Source organism: Dryas octopetala, chromosome 2, assembly GCF_963921425.1.
Source record: "Dryas octopetala chromosome 2, drDryOcto1.1, whole genome shotgun sequence".
Taxonomy (NCBI): domain Eukaryota; kingdom Viridiplantae; phylum Streptophyta; class Magnoliopsida; order Rosales; family Rosaceae; genus Dryas; species Dryas octopetala.
In genome coordinates this window covers 24150444-24171681 of record NC_141367.1, presented here as the reverse complement: position 1 = coordinate 24171681, position 21238 = coordinate 24150444, and the positions used below count along the sequence as shown (strand labels likewise).

The 21238-nt window shown below is 37.7% G+C and overlaps 2 protein-coding genes across 7 annotated transcripts; one reads left to right on the top strand and one right to left on the bottom strand.

The window, feature by feature from the left end:
- Positions 1–2887: 2887 nt before the first annotated feature.
- Positions 2888–6511, bottom strand: QQT2 (P-loop containing nucleoside triphosphate hydrolases superfamily protein). 3 transcript variants are annotated; one of them, XM_086232436.1, is made up of 7 exons: positions 6360–6511; positions 6027–6155; positions 5644–5779; positions 5290–5516; positions 4558–4848; positions 3498–3703; positions 2888–3359 (listed from the first exon to the last, which is right to left on the bottom strand). In XM_086232436.1, exons 2-7 carry the CDS (start codon positions 6123–6125, stop codon positions 3083–3085), a joined length of 1236 nt encoding a protein of 411 aa, XP_086088562.1. In that variant the 5' UTR covers positions 6126–6155; positions 6360–6511; the 3' UTR covers positions 2888–3082. The 3 variants fall into 3 exon arrangements, with proteins under 3 accessions (XP_086088562.1, XP_086088563.1, XP_086088564.1); XM_086232437.1 differs by having other exon boundaries at positions 6027–6152; XM_086232438.1 differs by lacking the exon at positions 6360–6511 and having other exon boundaries at positions 5644–5805; positions 6027–6152.
- A 4467-nt stretch (positions 6512–10978) lies between these two features.
- FCA (flowering time control protein FCA) lies at positions 10979–21229 on the top strand. Of its 4 annotated transcripts, none has more exons than XM_086232172.1 (19): positions 10979–11519; positions 11863–11933; positions 12041–12119; positions 15471–15553; positions 15629–15680; positions 16124–16185; positions 16454–16520; positions 16986–17065; positions 17190–17254; positions 17467–17523; positions 17635–17797; positions 18319–18360; positions 18479–19045; positions 19514–19717; positions 19798–19989; positions 20065–20103; positions 20255–20317; positions 20395–20440; positions 20849–21229. In XM_086232172.1, the coding sequence occupies exons 1-19, from the start codon at positions 11306–11308 to the stop codon at positions 20854–20856; spliced, it is 2154 nt and encodes a 717-aa protein (XP_086088298.1). In that variant the 5' UTR covers positions 10979–11305; the 3' UTR covers positions 20857–21229. The 4 variants fall into 4 exon arrangements, with proteins under 4 accessions (XP_086088298.1, XP_086088300.1, XP_086088299.1 ...); XM_086232174.1 differs by having other exon boundaries at positions 16118–16185; positions 18512–19045; XM_086232173.1 differs by having other exon boundaries at positions 16118–16185; positions 20404–20440.
- The last annotated feature ends 9 nt before the right edge of the window (positions 21230–21238 follow it).

Genomic DNA, 21238 nt, shown 5'->3' with positions numbered 1-21238 from the left:
TTTATAAAATTGGTTAATAATAATTTAGGCATAAATTTAATTTAGACACATAACTATATAAGCTATTTTAACCGGGTCCATGAATTTTAAAATATTTTAAATATACATTCGATCTATTATCTAAATTGAAAAATGAATTTATGTCCATTGATTCGTTGAGAGATCAGTTAAATGACATCTTGGCTTTTGCTGACCGGGATTATTTGGCGATGTGACGCTATCTCAGCAAACATTTTCCGCCAAATGAGCGACATAGGCCCACAATTTAATAATAATAGAGAGAGAGAGAGAGTTTGTGGGCCTGTGTCAGGGGTTAGGTGGACCCGTGTCGCTCATTTCCCGCCAAATGAGCGACACGGGTCCACCTAACCCCTGACACAGGTCTACAAACTCATCATCTCTTTCTCGATCGTTGAACACAAGTGAGGGATTTATATTCGAATTTGGGGAAAAACGTGATGTTTTTGGGAGACTAAATGGTCAGGAGAGCGCTCGACGAGCGGGAAAGAGGTGATGAGTGTGTGGGCTCGTGTCAAGTGGACATGTATTGCTCATTTGGTGAGAAATGTATGCTGAGTTGGTGCCACGTCGCCAATTAATCCTCATTAGCAAAAGCCAAACTGACATTTAACTGATCTCTCAATAAATTGATGAACGAAATTTAATTTTTCAATTTACATAATAAATCAGGTGTATATTTGAAATATTTGAAAGTTCGTGAACCCCATTAAAATAACATATATAGTTATGTGTCTAAATTGAATTTATGCTAATAATTTATAAGTAATATCTTTTGTGAATATAATTATTTGGTTGTAATAATTGGTTAATATCAAATACGTTTTCATTATCGTTTTCATTTTACAATACAATTTGTAAAAATTGTTCTGTAAAACGTTATCAGACAGGCCCTTAACTTCTAAATATCATCTTTAAATTTTAATTTATGTTGGAATAAGTTACCAGAGCCTTAACTTCTAAAGATCATCTTTAAATTTCAATTTATGTTGGAATATTGGATGAGCTATAATTCCTCCTTTTTATGGGGATTGAATAGGGGTGTGATTTGGATTGGAAAATCCGAATCCGACTGATTCCTATCAAAAAAATTTCAATTTTATTCCAAATCCGAAAATGTCAAATCCGAAAATGTTGAAATCCGAAAATTCCGAAAAAAATTGGATTGGAATTGGAATGTTTATGTAAATTTCGATTCCGATCCAAAAAATTCCGAAATGTTCTAAAGGCATTCTGATCCGATATTTCTGAAATTATGCCAATTTATTCCATATTATATATTTTATCATTTATTTAGTATGATACATATAACATATATTTTAAAAAAGATGACTAATACTATTAATATAAACATATGTATATTATAAATATATGTGTATCATAATAACATAAATGGTAAGTTGGTAACACAAACACCCACATTTTTCCGTACATGTAATTACTATTTTTTTTTTTATTAGGGAGGAGAATTGAAGATATGGAGCAATTCTACAGTTGGAACAACTAGAATATCCCACCAATTATAATTACTAATTACTAAATATTTAAGCTTATTATATTCAAAATTTCAAACATGATATATATATTATGTGAGTAACATGTATATACACATATATATATATGAGTAACATGATATATATATATGTGAGTAACATGTATCTACTAGTGACATTTATTCTAACAATGTTGGATGAGCTCCAAAGATTAATCCCCCACCTCTAAGATATGTGTTATTAAGCCTATTATACATTTATAGTGACATTTATTTCTCTTATATATTATGTATGTTATAATATATAATATATATCATTAAACATACACAATATATATCATACATAATTTATTTCTCTTATAACATACATAATCTAACAATGAAAAACTTGCTAGATTGTATCTTTTTTTTTTTTTCCTTCTTTTCTAGATTTTTTTTTTATGGTAATGGTATGGGATGGTATGGTTCTAAATGTTATTTAAATTAATATTTTGAATTTTCTTTTTAAATTGGACATATATTTTAATTACATTTTAATATAAATATTGAAATGCATCATAATCTATTGTCTTTTAATTTTTGTTTGTTTGTTAATTTCATCATTATTCTAAAAAAAAAAAATCAAAACATGTTCTAAAAAATATTATGAAAATGTGAAAATTCCGATTTTTTATTCGAAAATTTCAAATGTTTATCCGAAAGTTCCGAAAATGTTATATTCCGAAAAATTCTGAAAATTCCGAGAAATCTGAAAATTCCGAATCGAAATGAGATGTTGAAATTCCGATTTTGTGGAATGGAAATTGGAACATAAATTCCATTCCAAAATTTTTTGGATTGGAATTGAAACACCCTATTTCCAATCCTATCCGGCCGAAACACACCCATTGAATGAGCTTAACATTAATTATATTAATCCAAAATTTACTGGCAACCGAGCTTAACATTAATTGGCCAGCACGATTGAAAACTTTTCCTCAATTTAATACTAATAAATAGGAGGAGCAGGAAGAGCTATTGGAGAATAAATTCCTTCAAATTATTTTCACAAGAATCCACTGAACACACTTTGGCTTTCATGATATATTCCAGAATACACATTTGAATATTTGACGGTAAATAATGACAACCTCACATGACTACACTACACGTGTTGCGATTGTCATTTTCTGTTTTTATTTTTGCCACGTCAGCTACCGATGGGTATCAAAATCTGTTCACATATTATATACAATCTGCAACCGCACTAAGGACTAAGCAACACCCTAATTTCATTTTCACCCACCAAAAGAGTGAGGGAAATGACAAGGTATTCGAAAACAAACAAAAGACAGATAGTTATACATTTGGCCATCATCTCTCTAACCTCTTTGTAAGTGCATAAACTGATCATCATCATTAACAATAGCAAAAGCTGCATTTCAAAACATATGCACACATGTCCACCCAATTCGTATCAGATTCAATAACCTCAAGTGATATCATCCAATCCATCCCCTAGTAATTAGTTAGTTAATACTTACAAAGTCTTGTTCCAAAAAAACAAAAACTTTTGCCAGTAAGGAAGCATCACTAAAAGGTGAACCTGCCAACCTCTTCATCTTCGTCTTCATCCTCATCTATAGCATCCTCATCTTCACTAAATATGGCATCTTCCTCTTCAACTTCATCTTCCTCATCATCATCCATCATGGCTTTACTCCTCTCTTCTTTGTCCTTCAAACCAGTGCTCAAGACCACAGTTTCTCCCCCGGATTTCTCCATATCCTTCCTCAACTTCTCCATGTTCTCCCTCCTATGTTCCTCCTCTAATCGTTGCTTCTCTGCCCGTCTCTTGTCTAGATCAGCCCTGCACAAAAACAACAAGAGGTGGCAAAATTAATGAAAACTAGATGATTAAATTAATAGTCATGATATAAGCATAAATATCCCCCATTCAGTAGCACCGTAGTATAAAGTGTATAAGGTTGTCAAGTTCAGGCCATACTTATAGCTGCCCATATACTCCTCAGCACTTGCTTCAATGGCCTTAAAGAAGTCCTCCATTCCAGCACCAGAAATTGCAGACACTCCAACAGACCGCAAGTTCTTATAGAATTCATCCAACACAAGGGAGAGGCTCTGAGTTAAAGTTGAAGTATATGAATGATCTGTACTCACTGCTGCTTGAAATGCCTCAAAATCCTCCATCCACTGCATGCACACCAGTTTTCAAGACATTGATATATAAGAATCAAAGAATACATATTACATATTTGAGTTGGCAATGAAAATGGAGAAAATGTTAGAAATCCAAGAGAATAGAGGAGTAACAGCTGCATCCTAAGTGCACAGCATTAATTTAGATTATCAGTATAAGATGACTATTAAGAAGAAATCAAATATTCCAGATAACTTAATTCACAAAGCACATTGGACAAACAATGCTTGCATGTAGATATGAATTATTTCAGCAAATAACTAAAGTTGGATGTATAAGAATTAAAATTTAAAAATGCTATTTCAACTTTAGAATCACAACAATGTGAAAAGTAAAATCAGGCTATTTGCAAAGTAGAATTCTTGACAACAGAATCAGTTCAACATAGCTATCCCACAAGGAAAATAACAGAACATAATCACCCAAATTGTTATATCTTCTGATCACGGTTACTATCATTACTAGAAGTTGGCATGACAGACTGCCTGCTCCCTACAGACATTGTTTCCCCATTCTCTATATCAATCATTTGACAATTTAACAATTGGAATGATTTCTATGAAGCATCAACATGTTATGTGACCCACTTGAAGATTTGTTAAGTCCACAACCACTCGAATAATTATAAACCACCTCAGTTTGAGACTGACTCTGCCAATGACCATATATTTCTGGAACCATCTACTGCTAATTTACAAGTTAAGTACTTGGTGGTCAGCTAAACAGGATAGATTTAAAGAAATCCAAATAAATAATGTGCGTCTCACTAAACTATGTATGTATACGGTGTATGTTTGTATGTTCTGTGTTGCATGCATAGAGTTGTCTAACCTAATCTAAAGCATACCTCCAAAGCAAATTGATGTTTAGCCACATCAACCTTGTTGAATGCCAACACAAGAGGCAACCTTGTCTTGTAGAGGATACTACAAGCATAAAGCATATTGCTCATAAAAGTAACCGGGCTAGCTGAACGAGGTGTATCTACTACGTAAGCGATAACAGTAGGAAATGTTGAAGCAAATGCTTCTGTGATGATAGCACCAGAAGCGGACCACGTAAATATCTCAATCTGACCAGGAGTATCCACAAGAACATAGTCGAGCTGATCTGCTCGCTTCTCGATAACTGAAATAACCTGAAATTGGAGATTATGATGATAATTTCATCTTGAGTAAAGAGGGAAATATAGAAGTAGAGGACACAAAGCAGTAGCTAAAAGAATCACATTAAAGCACAATCTTTTTTTTGTTTTTTTACAAAAACAAAGAGCATAATCAAATGTATAGAACCACTGAACCAGCACCATGCCCATTGCCCAAGATTGCCCATGCATGTGCAAACGAATTGAACAGATAGAACTAGTACTAAGCCCTACAATTCAATACATAATGCAAAGAAATTGAATGACATTACCACAAATAAAAGCTATGCTCTATTAATTTCATACAAAATTTTTCTGAGTAATTATAAAGATGAGTTAGGATGGTAAAAAAATGTCTCATCCACAGAGCATTGCATACATTCTACAGAATGAAATGCTTAATTTAAGGCAAAGATTTCACAGGCAAGTTTTTACCTCATCAAACTTGGTCGCAAACAAGTTGAGTGAGGTCAAAATTCCCCCATTTGGTCCAAGGTTGAATTGTTTCATCACCTCCTTGTACCGAACAGTATCCCTTATGTCAATGTTTGCACCGTATGGGAGAGTCATCACAGCTGGGTCAAGATTCATTACATACCCACGAATATTGGATTCGTGTGTGTGGGAAACCAACCGATGAAGAAATGTTGTTTTGCCACTCCCTAAGCAACCCCATAAAACATTTCAATCTTTCAACTTAAAAAAGTCACACAGTAACATAATTCCTCACAAAAACAACCATATTGCTGTAATGCATAGAACAAATCCGATTAAATTTAATGAAATTACCTGCCATTCCCACAACAATGATAATAACTGGTTTTTTCTTGAAGGTGGTCAAAGACCCTGCCTGCCCTGACGATGATTCATCAACATGTAGTTTCTCCATTGAGCCAATAAGCTCCTCATTTTCTTTCCCCTTATTCTTCATAGCAAAATCAAACACTCCAGCTTAATCACACACAATTCAGGGGGGAAAAAAGGAAAATAAAATTAAGACTATTCAATTTTGTGCTCAAATGAGTTGGGAAAATGATATAATACCCCAACAAAAAACAATAAATTTTTACTTATAGGTTTTCGAACAAATTGAGACCTTAACAAACAAAACCCTAATGCATGGTACACATATACGTCTGTGTGTGCATGACTGAGAGAAAGTGAGTGAGTACCTTAATGCTGGCGGAGTCTTCAGCATCCATTGGTACCGGTGTGCCGCCTTGTTCCGATGATTTAACATTCATTTTCTGGAAATCAGAATCAATGTCCATTTTTGGGGAGAAATTACAATATTAAAACTGCTGCAGCACAAAGCACACAGAACCCAACTCTTAGTCAATGAAATAAATCCACAAAATTCAAGTAAACCAAGTCTACAACTCCAGAACATACAAACGAAACAAAGAGGAGGGGAGTTGGCTACCCAGAAAAGTAAGTCTACAATACACCAATAATAAGCAATATTCAACCACTTAAGACCGAAAGAGAAGAAGGGAGATAGCTACCTGGTTCGCCGAGACACACGCGTGAAGGAAACTCGCTGCGTCGGCGCGTCGCCCTAGTCGGTAGGGCTGTTCCGGGAGAAGTGGGTGGGCTGAGTGGCGAAGAGAATAGAGAGAGAGAGAGGACTGTGGAAGGCGGGGGTTCGAAATAGACAAATAGAGAAAAATGTAGACAAGTTACGGTGACTCGTCGTGGTTGAGTACTTGAGCGGAAAAATTATTATGAATAATTATATGGGCAAATTACACAAAAGTACCTCAACTAACCACCCTATATCACTTGAGTACCCCAATTAAAAAAAGTTGCTCGTAGGTACCTCAATTACTGATTTTGCACACCTAGGTACCTCCGTCAACTTTTCCGTCAGGCCTGCCGTTAATTGCCTACGTGGCACACTAAAAACATGCCACGTGGACAAAAAAATAAAAAAAATTTAAAAAAATGAACTAATTATTAAAAAAAACAAAAAAAAAATTAAAAAATCAAAAACTAAAAAAAAAAACAAAAAAAACAAAAAAAAGGAAGGAGTTGCAGGGGAGTTGCAGGGGCTAGCTCCCAGCCTCCCTCCGCCTCCCACCCTTCCCTCCGAGACCCACCCAACCCAGCCAACCACCCCTCCGACCCCAGCCACCTTGCCGCCAACCCCAGCCACCACGCCGCCAACCCACCCCATCTCTTTCCACGCCTCTCTCCTCTCTCTCTCTGACTCTCTCTCTCTCTCTCCCCGAAACCCTAGCCTAAGCCCAGCCCGAGCCTAGTGACCCAACCCCTCCTCCCTTCGCCTCCCCCAGGGACCTACCCACCTCCCTCCCCTCTCCGGCCACCAGCTTCATCTCTCTCTTTCTGTCATTCTCTCTCCCTCTGTTTCTCTCTCTCTCTCTCTTATAAATCTGAACGAAGGTGGAGCTCATGGCGGGCGGGTCGGGGCTGGGGTTTCGGGGAGAGAGAGAAAGAGAAAGAGTGAGGTAGAGAGAGAGGAGATGGGAGGGGAGAAAAATGGGGTGGGTGGCTCGGTCGGGGAGAGAGAGAGAGAGAGAGCGAGGCCGAGAGAGAAAGTGAGGGGCGAGGAGAGAGAGAGAGAGTGAGGCAGAGAGAGGAGAGAGGGGGTGAGTGGTCGAGTGGGTCGGCGGCGCGGTGGGTGGATCGGCGGCAGGGTAGCTGGGGTCGGAGGGAGGCTGGGAGCTAGCCCCTGCAACTCCATATATTTTTTTGTTTTTTTTGTTTTTTGTTTTTTGAGTTTTTTAGTTTTAAATTTTTTTAAATAATTAGTTCATTTTTTAATATTTTTTTTATTTTTAATATTTTTTTGTCCACGTGGCATGTTTTTAGTGTGCCATGTAAGCAATTAACAGCAGGCCTGACGGAAAAGTTGATGGAGGTACCTGGGTGTGCAAAATCAGTAATTGAGGTACCTACGAGCAACTTTTTTTAATTGGGGTACTCAAGTGATATAGGGTGGTTAGTTGAGGTACTTTTGTATAATTTGCCCTTAATATATTATTATGTATATAATTAATTTATGTTTTATAATATAAGTGAATATTATTAATATTATATTTTATAAATATTAATATATTATTTAATAATATTTTTATACGTTGAATTGGTTATATTATGTAATCGTATATCAGTTATACTCATTAAATTTTGGGCAAATTACACAAAAGTACCTCAACTAACCACCCTAATTCACTTGAGTACTTCAATTAAAAAAAGTTGCTCAGAGGTACCTCAATTACTGATTTTGCACACTCAGGTACCTCCGTCAACTTTTCCGTTTAAGAACCGTTAATTGCCTACGTGGCGTGCTGATATGGTTTTTAAAAAATGCCACGTAGACAAAAAAATAATAAAAAACTTTAAAAAATGAAATAATTATTTTAAAAACTAAAAAAAAAACTAAAAAAAAAAAAACCCAGCAACCTCGCATCCCCGATCCCTCCTCCCTCCGCCTCCCCCCGTCGGCCACCCAACCCACCCACCTCCCTCCCCCTCTACAGCCACCAGCTTCACCCCTCCCCTTCCTTTTCCCCGCCCCTCCCTTCCTCGCCCAGCCAAGCCCCCTCACCAAGCCCCAGCCCCAGCCCCGCCTTGCCCAGATCTGCTCGCCGCGCCCAGCCTTGCCCCGACAAGCCACGCCGAGCCTTGCCACGCCCAGTCGCTCCCAGCTTTGCCACACCCAGCAGCGCCCAGCCTTGCCTATCTTTTTGTCTGATGGTGGGTCACTGAATTGGGTGGCCGACGCAGGGGAGGAAGGCTCGGGGCTGGGGTTTCAGAGAGAGAGAGAGAGAGAGAGGGGTGGGTGGCTGGGGTCGGCGACAAGGTGGCTGGGGTCGGAGGGGTGGGTGGCTGGGGTCGGAGGGTCTCGGAGGGAGGGGTGGGAGGCGGGGGGAGGGATGCTGCAACAGTGCTCCATTTTTTCTTTATTTTTTTTGTTTTTTTAATTTAATTATTGTGTTTTTTATTTTTTTAGTTTTTTAAAATAATTATTTCATTTTTTAAAGTTTATTTAATTTTTTATTATTTTTTTGTCCACGTGGCATTTTTTTAAAACCATATCAGCATGCCACGTAGGCAGTTAACAGTCCTCAGACGGAAAAGTTGACGGAGGTACGTGGGTGTGCAAAATCAGTAATTGAGGTACCTCTGAGCAACTTTTTTTAATTGAGGTACTCAAGTGAATTAGGGTGGTTAGTTGAGGTACTTTTGTATAATTTGCCCTTAAATTTTTAAAGAAGTGTGATGTTTTCATTGGTTATGTTTAATTTTCTCATTTTCTTTTATTTTTTGAGAAATTTTAGCAAATAAGCCCCTAAATACAAATCTCAACTTTTCTATTTATTCTTAAACAGTAAAATATATTTTAAAGCCACGATCCAAGCTTTCAAAACAGTAAATATAAGTGTAAAGATAAATAAAACTTTTGTTTAGGTTATTAGCACAAACACAATTTTTGAAGGATTTTAACTAATTTACTTAAATTTACTTGGCCGTGAAATTTCATAAATAGAAGTGATAGTCCGAATGACATTGGAGAAACAACAGCGCATGAAGCTCAATGCCTTGTCACCTGGGCTCTGCTTTAGCAGCTCATTGATCTTGTAAAGAGCCTCGGTTGCCTTGGCCTCCACCACATCCACCATTATGAGGCCTAGGCCCGCCACATCTGCGTTTTCTTGCATGTTTGGGAATACAACCCTGCATTGGGTTAGTGGGAAAACGAGGAGTGGAATGAGAAATATCAGGGGTACAGAGATTGACTTCTTCATCTTGATTTGTAGGGCAAAAGGGTTTTGTGTAAGAGATGATATGGACGCAGTGGCGGATTCAAAAATCGAATATCATGGGGTCAAGATTAAGAAACTCACGAATATTTATTTTGGATAGAAAAAATATGATTTCGAAGTGGAAACGTATGATTTCTAGATTAACACAAACATTCTGTAGATAAGCTCTTTGAATTTGATCTCGTATATTAAGATCATAATCTGATATTGGGGGTCGAAGTCCAGGGTCTGTAGGAAGGGCCGCCAAAATTGCATCTAGCTCACTTTGTTTTTAACTTTCAACTTTAAAACTATCATTTGGTGTCAAAGAAGATGACGAACTCTCACCTAATTTTCTTTTAAAATACCTTTCCATGACTATATATTTATAATTCAATGACAACCCCAACTAACAATTAACCAATTGCCTTATACTACATAAAAGGAACCAGTATCTTCTCTCCTCTTTCAGACATGTCTTCAAACACCTTGCCTTTGCAACTCCACCAACATCCATGAGTTCAAAGGGTCAACCAATTTCCTCAAGCTTAAGTTTTTTGGGTTCATAGGGTCAATTGACCCAATTGACCCCATTGTGGATCTGCCAGTGTATGGACGTACCATGGAGAAATTGAATGCTTCACAATGCTTAGTGTCAGTTCCTTTTATACACGGAATTTGCAATGTGGATAGATATGCTCTAATTCTGTATATGTGTTGACTCGTTTTATATGTAATTAATACTGGATAGGAGTATTTTGAGATTTTTTAGTGGTTATTTGAATTTTTTGTACAGTCAAATTTAGCATGATTTAGGGAGATAATAATACCGAATACAATAAATACATTGGTGTGATTGGGCTTGTGGATAAGAAAAACATATGTCAAAGACCTATTTAATGAATTAATGAGACTATATTTTACTAGTCTTCTTTTTTATAAGCAAAACCAAGTACATACGAAAAAACACCATCCACAATACACTACCAAAAAGACTTTGTTTTTAAAATATGAGTGTCATCTTATTAATTTCTGCACGAAGTTAAATGCATACGTAGCATGCTCCCAAAGCCTGCTGCTTTTGGTCAAACCTACCATTAAATGATTTTTATGGGAGACAATAACAATTTATCATTTTAATATTTTAATTTGCACGAGTTGTGGGGTCGGTTAGTGTGATTTGGGCCGAACTCATCCCTGACCTTCGTTCCGCAGCTACAGGCTGAGCCCAATAAGCCCAAACATATCCCTGTTTATTTGGATCCATTGGGAGTCATGTCGGATCCATTGTGAAGGTTAGTTGAGATCCGACAAGACTCGGACTCTCCCCAATCATAATGTTTTTCTGACTCGAACGCCGCGAAGCAGCAACAACAACAGCAATTGCTTTCTCTTTCTTTCTTTCTGTGCTTCTCTCTTGTACTTGCAACTTGCAACGAAGACTTCACTTGTGACTCGTCTTCAACCTCATCCCAAGTCTTTCAACCAAAAACTCAAGCGCCAGCCTTTGGCGTTGTTAGGGTTAGGGTTTCGGAACTTCCGCAAAGCTGGATAGGTACAGAGTAGACCGCTATGGCAGCGACAACAGCAACAACAACAACCACAACAACCACCACAACGATAACCAAGACTCCAACTCGAACCCCTACCACCGCCGTCCCTCTCGCTTCTCCGACGCGCCAATGAACCAGCCACCGCGCCGCAGTCCCCCCACCAACTATCGCAGCGGTGGTCCCCACCATGGGGCCTTCGACAGCCCGCCGCGTCACTCTCCCGGTGGCGGGTTCCGGCCCGGTGCTGGTGGCCGTGGGTTTGGTCCGAACCACCAGGACCCACCGCCACCCCTCTCGGGCCATAAACGTGGCTATCCTTTCTCTGGCCGTGGAGGCTCTCCAGGTGCGTGAATTGCATGTTGTTGCCTCTTCGAGTCTCTTAAGTATTTAGAAGTGGCTGAGAATGAAATTTGGTGGCTTTTGTATAATGGTTTGCTTCAGCTTAGTTAATTACACAAATTCAATGTACTTAACTCATGGACTGATAGATTATGTATTACTGTATTAGTATATTGAGTGGTTGATTTCATTGACTCTTTAATCTTAGTTAATAGCAATTAGTGTTTTTTTTCGGTCTTAAATGTTGCTCCAAGTAGTATTTGCTTATAGGTAGAATCTTTGTGCTGTGTTTACACCGTACTTATCTTCTGCACTACTGATTACTGATTAGTTTGAATACCTTTCAGAACGTTTTGATAGAGGCAGTTTTGCCAAACTTTTCGTTGGGTCGGTTCCAAGGACAGCCACTGAGGAAGATGTAAGTCTAATTATTACAGTATACAAATGCCTGATATATATATATATATATATGTAGATATGTAGATATATCAAGAAATGGTATTTACATTGTGGTGTTTATGTCAGATTCGCCCTCTGTTTGAAGAACATGGAGAAGTTATAGAGGTTGCTCTGATCAAAGATAAGAAAACAGGACAGCAGCAAGGTATGTGTATGTGCTAATTTCTATTGTATAACTATGATCCGTAATATCTTATTTCAGGTATTCTGAGAGGCAGATGGGAGCAACCGAAAGCTCATCTTTCATCTCAGTTTGTTTTTACCAACAAGTTTCACGCTTGTTGGTTTTGGTTGCAACCTTTTTTTCATGTCCGTCCTCTCAAAGAAGATGAAGGCAAGACATGTAAACCAACTAAAACCAGTTTTCGAATAGCAGTTGGGATCTTGGAAGACACTTAGGTCCTGCCCTTGTGATAGCAGCTGCAGCATTGGGGACATTACCCAACAAATTATTTGTAATGGGAGTGTCTGTTGCCATAACTGTAGCTTGTTTAGGTTAGGATGTTTAGAAGTGCTACTGTTGTACAGAAAATGACTCAAAAAGTACATGGATTATTGCTTTTGAATAGTATTAAGCACAATGTAATTTGGAGGATTTCCTTGGTTTGTTCTTATCTTTGTGAACCTGGGAGTGCTTTTTTTGAATGACTTGGAATGTCATGTGTCACTTTATGAGATTAACATGTGATGGATCTGAAGTTGGATGGTCTGTGAGAGATGGATGGTTATTGGATTTAATGGCTTGTGTGAGTTTTTTGTTTTATGTCTTTCACTATCTGAGTTTCGTTTATTGTCGTGATGCTCATGGAATGGATATTTCTATATGGTGATTGTATGCCCCCCTTTTTGTTTACATGTTCAAGTAAGTGGGTCCAGTTTGCTTTTGCTTGACTATGATGCGGAACTATCCTTTTCTGGTACGTGGTCTCAGAATGGTTGTATTTTAGGGCAAGTTTCCTACTTCTTTTGGAGCATAGTCTTCGAAGTGCATTTAGATGTGTTATATTTAAGATTTTGACTCATTTGCCACTTTTGATACTGATGTGTGGCCATACTGAAAATGTGGTCGTGTGATGTAATCTTATTTGAAGTGGGAACTCCTGAGTAGCACTCACGTGGCTTATGTTTTGGATAGCTTTGCAACTACTCCTCTTAATTGAGGGTTTAAGTAGTGGGCCATTTTCAGTACAGGACTGCTAATTTATGCTTGTGACATTGTGTGTGGTTTTGATGCATAAACTTACTAGTCCAAGTATTTTGTTTGGTCTTGTGGTTTTGATATCAGTTGTATCTTTTCTCGAAGTGCATTCTTTTACTATGTACAATTAAATCGGTACTCGATGAATATCTGGGTGAAGTCCAACTTAGTTGTTTATGTTCCAGAATTCTATCTCCATACTCTAGTTGGGGGTTTCCAACTCTAGTGCTGACCTTGTGCCTGATCCCAGGTGATAGGGGTCACCGACCAAGTATGGCCTATGTTTGTATCTTTATTGCTCAGTATTCTCTATAATTCCCTTAGAGTGGCTTTTCTGTTGTATTGAAGCGTACGTCTCTCGTATAAATGCTTGAAAATGTTGGAAAAACTTCCTCATGAGGGTTGGCTCTCTAGAAATATTGCGCCAAATCTTGTACTCTTTTTGACGCTGTGGTTATCTTGTGTTGAAAATCTATGGTTTCTGTTTATGTGATGTGAAGCGGAGGGTTTTTGATATGTGAGTGAGTGCTCGCATTAGTTTCTTCGAGTTTGCATATTCTCAGCTATGTGGAGGCTACCAATCAGGCTGGTTTTTATTTTATCCATCTATGTGGTACTTCATGTCAAGATATGCATGGGGTAATACCGTAATACAATATCCTCTGTCAACTTATTGGTAATGTGAAATTTTTTCATATATTTGGTAAAATTAGTGATGCAGTGGTACACTGGTGGTATCTGTCTTTGTTTATGGTCTTGCTAAACACTCTTTCCGTGGGATAGTGGTATCATTGAGGAAAGTCAGTTTTTTTTCCTTCAATTATTGTTCTGTTTGAATGATTTTATCATCCATTTTATATGCCAAGGCTACAATAGTAGGACACAGGAGCCTTGGTGGCTTATCTGAGAGATTTGATTGGTCATTCGACTGGGGAGGTGGAATTAATCCAAGTTTAAATCCACAACCAGAATAACAAGGGTTTTAACTAGTTTTATGCCAGTTCATTTTATGCAACAGCGTTTAATTTCCATAATTTGGCCTCTGCAGACGGTATTTGTGGCCTTTAAATTCCTCAATTTGTGCTTCGTAACTTTTGTTACCACGCTTATGTTAAAATGATGAACACGTGTATGTTGAGAGCTGTGATTGATTGTTCTAAACTAAGGAGAGTTCCTCATGTCTGATTCTTCCTGGATGTGGCTTGTTGACTTGTTTCCCCATTATGTCTGTTTATGGGTTGACCTTTTTTGGTATGGGTAGACCTTTAAAGACTTTGCTTACAATGACCGAATAGAATATTGAATATAAGCAGACACCCTTCTGAAATCAACTTTTTGCTGATTCGTTGAAATTTAATTAGATTTAGCATGCTGGGTGAGATGAAAGTGCTTACTTTCTGAGACAGCCAAGGTGTTGTGGGAGGACACATGCATTGGCTTTTTTCTCAGTATATTTCTTTCTAGGGATGCTTTGTGAAGTGAAATGTATGGGATATGATATTCATCCATCTCTGGGATTCATGAAACTTTTGACGAATGGTGCGTTTTGATAGTATACACATGTTGGTTTGATGTGTAGTTTGTGAAGTTATTCCCATTGGAGAGCAATGAACCTGAAACAGATGATGAATGTATTGTTCTTTGTTTTGGCGTTTTGGCTCCTGAAATTTTTTATGGAAGGATCTGATGTATGAAGCTTTGTTTTTGTACTTTTTCCATCTAGCTAATTTCCTCCTGGCTTGATTATTATGCCATTGTAAACGAGCTGGCGATATTATTGAGATGGAACTCTTTTTTGCAGCCAAAGTGTTGATCTTTTTCATTTATTTGAAAAGAATAGAAAAATAATGATGACTTGTGTATTGATATTCAAAGTGGCTCATCACCTTGCCATTTTCTTCCATTGAAGAAAAGTGCACTCCTGATGTAGTGGTTGCTTATAGAAATTGATTTTATAACAAATAACCTTGAGACGTCACAACCGTGAATTGCCTACTTCTTTGGGGGTTGTGGCCATATGTGAAGGTTACAGATACTCATAGTTGTACACATAATCTTCTATCAGAGGCTCTCTCTATTTGTGTGTGTGCATGCACTAAGTAATATTTAGTGTGTGAGTTTGTTATTTTACTTTTCAGTTATTTCATTAGAAATGTTGTTTTTTTTTTTGGATAGCTTTTTAGCTTGCAAATTTAAGGTTTGACATTTTCTTTTCTAATTTTTATGTGAATTTATTGTAGAAATGAATCTAGCTGCCTATCTGTGGCATTTTCATAAGGGTGTAAGTTGCATATGCAGGTTGTTGTTTTATAAAATATGCAACCTCAGAAGAAGCTGATAGGGCCATTAGAGCTTTGCATAATCAACATACTCTTCCTGGGGTGAGTTCTCTTACTGTTTGATTTTCATTCTTCTTGTAACTAATCTGTAGTCGATTCACACACTTTGTGTTCCAGGGAGTGGGTCCTATCCAAGTTAGATATGCTGATGGGGAACGAGAACGCCTTGGTAATTGTCATCTTGACCTGGATGTTTGATTATTCTATTTTATATGCAAATCTTATTCATGAAATGTTTGTAGCCTTTTTTAGACACTTTACTTCCCAAAAGATTAAATACTCCATTGTTTCAAATGGTCATTTAAACTCGTCTTGAGTTGGTGTCACTTCTGAAAGGACATGATTAGTGAGTAATAGCACTTCTTTCAACAGACAATAATCTTAAGCTTGATTTTCCTTGCTCTCCTAAACCCTTTTACTATCCTATAAGTGGTCCTGATCCAGTTGTGTTCTTACCTTCTATTTTAGATTTTATCAACACAACCATAGTGTGAACAGGGTATGCATGGGGGGAAATTTTGTAGTTTGTCTTTCTGTGTTTGTACGCATGTATTTTCATCTATTTTCAAGTTATTTCCATTGCTGATGTTAATTCTTTAATGGTAGGTGCAGTTGAGTACAAATTGTTTGTGGGCTCACTGAACAAACAAGCTACAGAAAAGGAAGTTGAGGAAGTATGTTGTACACTAATTATCTGCCATCTTCTAGGATTAGTAGTTTCCAGCATTCCTTTCTCATCTTACACAAAAAGAAGCTCTCTCTTTATTTTAGAACCTGAAATTTATTTTACCTTCAAATAAAGATGTAAACTTTTTGCTTTGATGAACATTGTTCATCAATTTGTTAAAGTTTTTCTAATCCAGCAGACTTATATACTCTCAGCTTTGAAAGTTTTAAATGCTGCCCAAAAAAGAAAAACCAATAGCTGATTTCTCTTTGCAGATTTTCTCACCATATGGTCGAGTTGAAGATGTTTACCTCATGCGTGATGAATTGAAGCAGAGTCGTGGTGTGTTCTCTAGTCCTATTGATTTTTCAAATATAAAAAACGCTCTCTATGAATTGTAAACGTTGCTGAAGGCTTTATGCCCTGGAATATTTTGGCATGTTAGAATGCTAAGCATTGATTCCTTTGTTAACCCAATAAAGCCATTATCCTATTCGTTTTCAGCAAGAAACGTGCATTATGTTTCACATAGGGAGTTTTCAGATTACTGCAGATATGATGGTTTTATACATTAATTACATGTTTATAAGGAATTTATAACTATATTCATTTTTATGTACTTTATTCAAGAATAACAAGTCCTCCTTGCATGGCCAGGGTTGTTGCTTCTGCATGATACTCTAACCTGGATTATTTTGTCAGTCTGTTTATACAGCGGCGTACTTCCAAATGTTTTATGTTCTTGTTCCTGATATATATATATATATATATATATATGTCTTTTAATAAAAAACATCCATCTTTTAGGATGTGGATTTGTTAAGTACTCCCACCAAGATATGGCATTGGCAGCTATAAATGGTCTTCATGGGCGCTTTACAATGAGAGTGAGTGTTTTTATTTCTTTTATTTATTTATTCTTTCAGAATAACTTTAGTAATATTATGTTACAGATTGTGTTAAAAAAGGCTATCTGATTACTACATACATATTTCTTTTCCTGCACCTCAGGGTTGTGATCAACCACTAACTGTCCGGTTTGCTGATCCCAAAAGGCCTAGGCCTGGAGATTCAAGGTTTTCCCCTTTGATCCTTTCTTTTCTTAAACATCGCCTCAATGGCTACTTTTATGTTCTTTGACCACTGTGGTTAAATCTTCTTGAAGTATAAATATTGATCTTATTGTTTGTTGGACTCAATTAATTCTTGTGCACATGTACGGTTTCAAACGTCTCATCTATGTTGCCTTAAAAAAAATCTTCAATGTTTCTGACATTTTTCTGTTTAGGGGTCCTGCATTTGGAGGTCCAGGTTTTGGTCCTCGATTTCAAGCCCCGGGGCCCAGGTAATCCCCCTCCCCCATTCTCTGGATATTTATGTGAAGTTAGTGCATTGCTGTCTTCATTTGTTTTATTGTAGTTATTTACATACTTTGTTGTGAACTTACTCCAAGCAGACCAGTGCCTAGCTTTGGTGATCCTATGAGCGATCAAATTCCAACTAATGCTTGGCATCCAATGAGTCCACCAAACTTGGGGCCATCCCCAAATCCTGGTATTCGTGGCTTTGGGGGCCATTTGCTTCCTAGGTCTGGAGACATGGCGTTGCCCTTGAATTCGGTAAGAATAATTTAATGATTCTGCAACAATTTACCATGAGAAACCATTTTTATTGTTACATGTTTCTTATGTATAGTTATATAGATAAAGCTTGTAACTTTGAGATTTTCTAGAAGTCTTGTCTTAAGTTTTAGGGGCTTTATCGAAGTTGAATGTTGTAAGTTTGGAAACTGGTAACCAAGTGATATCCCTTTTATGTGTTCACTTAAGATATCCATCAAAGGCATCCGGTATTTGACATAGCTTTGTTTGATTGGGCTTCAAATTATCTGATTTGTTGGCATTGAAGTAGATTATTGACCAGACAGTATCACAATAACCTTGTCCAAATTTCTTGCATCTTTAGCTGAAGATATAAAAGAGTGGCTGGTGCATTGTGTGTTTTTTTTTTTTTTAAATTTATTTTCTCATGTTGTATATGAATGCTAGTTTCCTATTATGATTTGTAGTTACAAGTTTGTGGTTTTATGCTTTTGAATGTCTTTTAAAAGTCTATTAATTAATTTCTCACCAAATCTTAGGGTGGCCATGGCGGCCCTGCAGAGGGTCCTCTATCACAACAGGTAAAAGGCAATCAACTTTTCTTTTAATTTACATGTACTCCAAAGTCAAAACAATGATCTTTTTATTTAGTTGGTATTCCACAGTCAAATTAATGACCTTATATTAAATCTTTTTCAGAGTTTTAACCAGTCTATGCCACATGGTGGGCAGCAAATATCTCCATTACAGAAGGCTATTCAGTCACCTCAGCATTTGCCACCTTCCCTTCAACAGCACCCTCAAACTCCAGCATCTTACTCAATGGCACAAACAGTACGGCAGCTTGGTCAGGCACAACTTCCTCATTCTGTTGGTCAAACACCATTTAGTCAAGTATTACCATCACAACAGTTACTTGGCTTGGGCGGACAGTTGTCTGTTTCTCAGCCTGAGGTTCAGCAGAATGCATCTTCTGCTATAGCACTATCAGCCCCTTTGAATATCAGCTTACATTCTCATTCCTTGTCGACTACAACAAATCAACAGCAGCTTCCTGCTGGTCCTGTCCAGCAACATCTTCAGCCTCATCAGCAGTCACCTTCTCAGTTAGCTCAGATGCTGTCACAACAGACACAAACTCTGCAGGCAAGCTTTCAATCGTCTCAGCAAGCGTTCTCCCAGCTCCAACAACAGTTGCAGTTGATGCAACCAACAAATCAAGGTGTGGCATTGCATCAGAATTCCCAGGCTAGTAAACAGCAGCAGGTATTTGAAAATTAGATGTTATTATTCAATTGTTATTTTGTAGGAATATATGGTAATTGGACACTGGATGTGCTACCTGCTTGTAAGATTTGGGACCTATTTTTCCATGGCTCAATTGCATGAGCTGTGGCCCCAGAACTGTATAAACAATGTTATATAGTAAAAGACAATTTGGAAGTCAAACTTACTGTACATTCACATTCATTGGCTTTGGCTTGGGATGCATGTGTCCCATGGATGGACACATGCATCCGTGTGGGACACATGGATGGACGTTGGTTGCCTGCCAACTTGATATACATTTTGACCTGGCTACTGCTGACATTAGGATGCTTATGTGTCAAAATTATAATTCCGCCCGATGCCATCTTTGCATTTATAAAAGGCTTGTCTGTGATGTTCTTTTGCTTCTGATTGTCTTTACTACATTTAAGATTTATAAACTGAATATTCTTTTTGTTCCTGCAGTCTCAGTGGACTGGGATAGTACCACAGACGGTTGCCAGCACCCCTGCTGCCACACCAGCTGCAGATGTGCCTTCAGCCACATCTGTTGCTCCTGCTATGCCTGTAGGAACCCAGACTATAGCTCCTGCAAAATGTATTTGGACAGAGCACACCTCCCCTGATGGATACAAGTACTATTATAATAGTGCTACTGGTGAAAGCAAGGTAAGAATTTTGTCACTCAGATTCCCTCTGGTAGGCCTTTTGACTTCAATGTGACTAATGCTGCTTATATGAACTTGTAGTGGGAGAAACCTGCTGAACTTATATTGTTTGAGCAACAGCAGCAGCAACAAAAGGCATCAGTTCAGCAGCCTCAGACCCCATCACTCCCTCAGAATCTATCCACGCAGCAAGTTTCTCAAACGCAACAGCGGCATCTTCAACCACAGCTTAGGACTAACCTGCAGTTACAACAGCTGCCTTATTCTTCATCGGTCAGTGTTTCCTCACGTTTCTGAAATGTTAAGATTCAATTCTTTCATTACTAACTCACTATTTTGGAATTCCAGTACCAGGCTTCTGGAATTATAGGTCACCAAAATGCTCCGGTAATATTCACATTCATTGTTACCCAAAAAAATTTGCATTCACAAGAAATTTACAATTATATAATGATTTCCTAAACAACACTAAACTCCAAAAGTATTTAATACTGAAATGAGATTTATAGCTGTTTCTCTTCATCTTTTGGGTCCCCAGGAATATGGTTATTCACAATTACCCACAACTAGTTCAGTCAGTGATCCTACACGCTTCCCACAGGTAATCAGATTTTAAATTTATGGGCTCAGTTTATTTTCTGTATACCAATTATTTCTAATTCTCTGTGTCTGACCCAGGGGCTTCAGGCTGCACAAGAATGGATTTGGAAGAATAAACCAACAGGTTCTACTCAATTCTTGTGGTTGAAATTCTGATGTCAGTTTGGGGTTTATTAGCGACCTAGCAAGATTGGGTGGGGGGCTTGTGATGATTGAAATTGGAGATTCCTAGAGAGGGGATGGGGGTTCTTTTTTGTGCCAATAAAAATAATCAGCTTTGCAGCTGCAATTATGACATATATGTCATAAATTAGGAACCCTAATTGACTGCTTTATTGGGCCATGTTGAAATATCAAATGTTCCTTAAGATGATCTACGGTCTTCTCCTCCGCCGCTTGATTGTGTGCACAGGGACAAACTGTCAAACTGAAACACTAGATCAGCTTCATATGCACTGAGCATCTTCCATTTTTTTTATTTTTTTATTAACTGTTTAACCCTCTCTGAATTGGTGAACATTTTAATGTTCAGGGGCTTGAAGTGGTTGAGCAGAGTTTAAGATGCCACATGCTGAATTGGTGAACATTTTAATGTTAAGGGGATTGAAGTGGTTGAGCAGGGTTTAAGGTGCCACATGCAAGGGTGGAACATAGAAGGGACTAAGAAGGTCCATGGCCCCAGCAAACTTTAAAAAAAAAAAAAAAAATCAATATAAGTTGTAGAATACCAATGTGTTGAGCATGTGTGTCACTTGTAATACATTTTTCCTTCTCTTGTATTCTATTCTTCCCATAAATATTACAATTAAATCAATTGCCACCTAACTCAAACCTGACAACATCATTTAGAATCTTGGATATTTGATTTTTATGGTTATGCGTTATAAATGATTAGAGATTTAGTTTAGTTTAACCTACTTTG

Coding starts and splice junctions, on each gene's coding strand:
- QQT2 (XM_086232436.1), bottom strand. CDS start 6,125: ATGGACATTGATTCTGATTTCCAGAAAATGAATGTTAAATCATCGGAA. Junction 5,780..6,026: donor AAGACTCCGCCAGCATTAAG/GTACTCACTCAC, acceptor TTTGCTATGAAG/AATAAGGGGAAAGAAAATGA. Junction 3,704..4,557: donor AACATCAATTTGCTTTGGAG/GTATGCTTTAGA, acceptor GTGTGCATGCAG/TGGATGGAGGATTTTGAGGC.
- FCA (XM_086232171.1), top strand. CDS start 11,306: ATGAACCAGCCACCGCGCCGCAGTCCCCCCACCAACTATCGCAGCGGT. Junction 20,104..20,254: donor TAGGTCACCAAAATGCTCCG/GTAATATTCACA, acceptor TTGGGTCCCCAG/GAATATGGTTATTCACAATT. Junction 20,318..20,394: donor ATCCTACACGCTTCCCACAG/GTAATCAGATTT, acceptor TGTCTGACCCAG/GGGCTTCAGGCTGCACAAGA.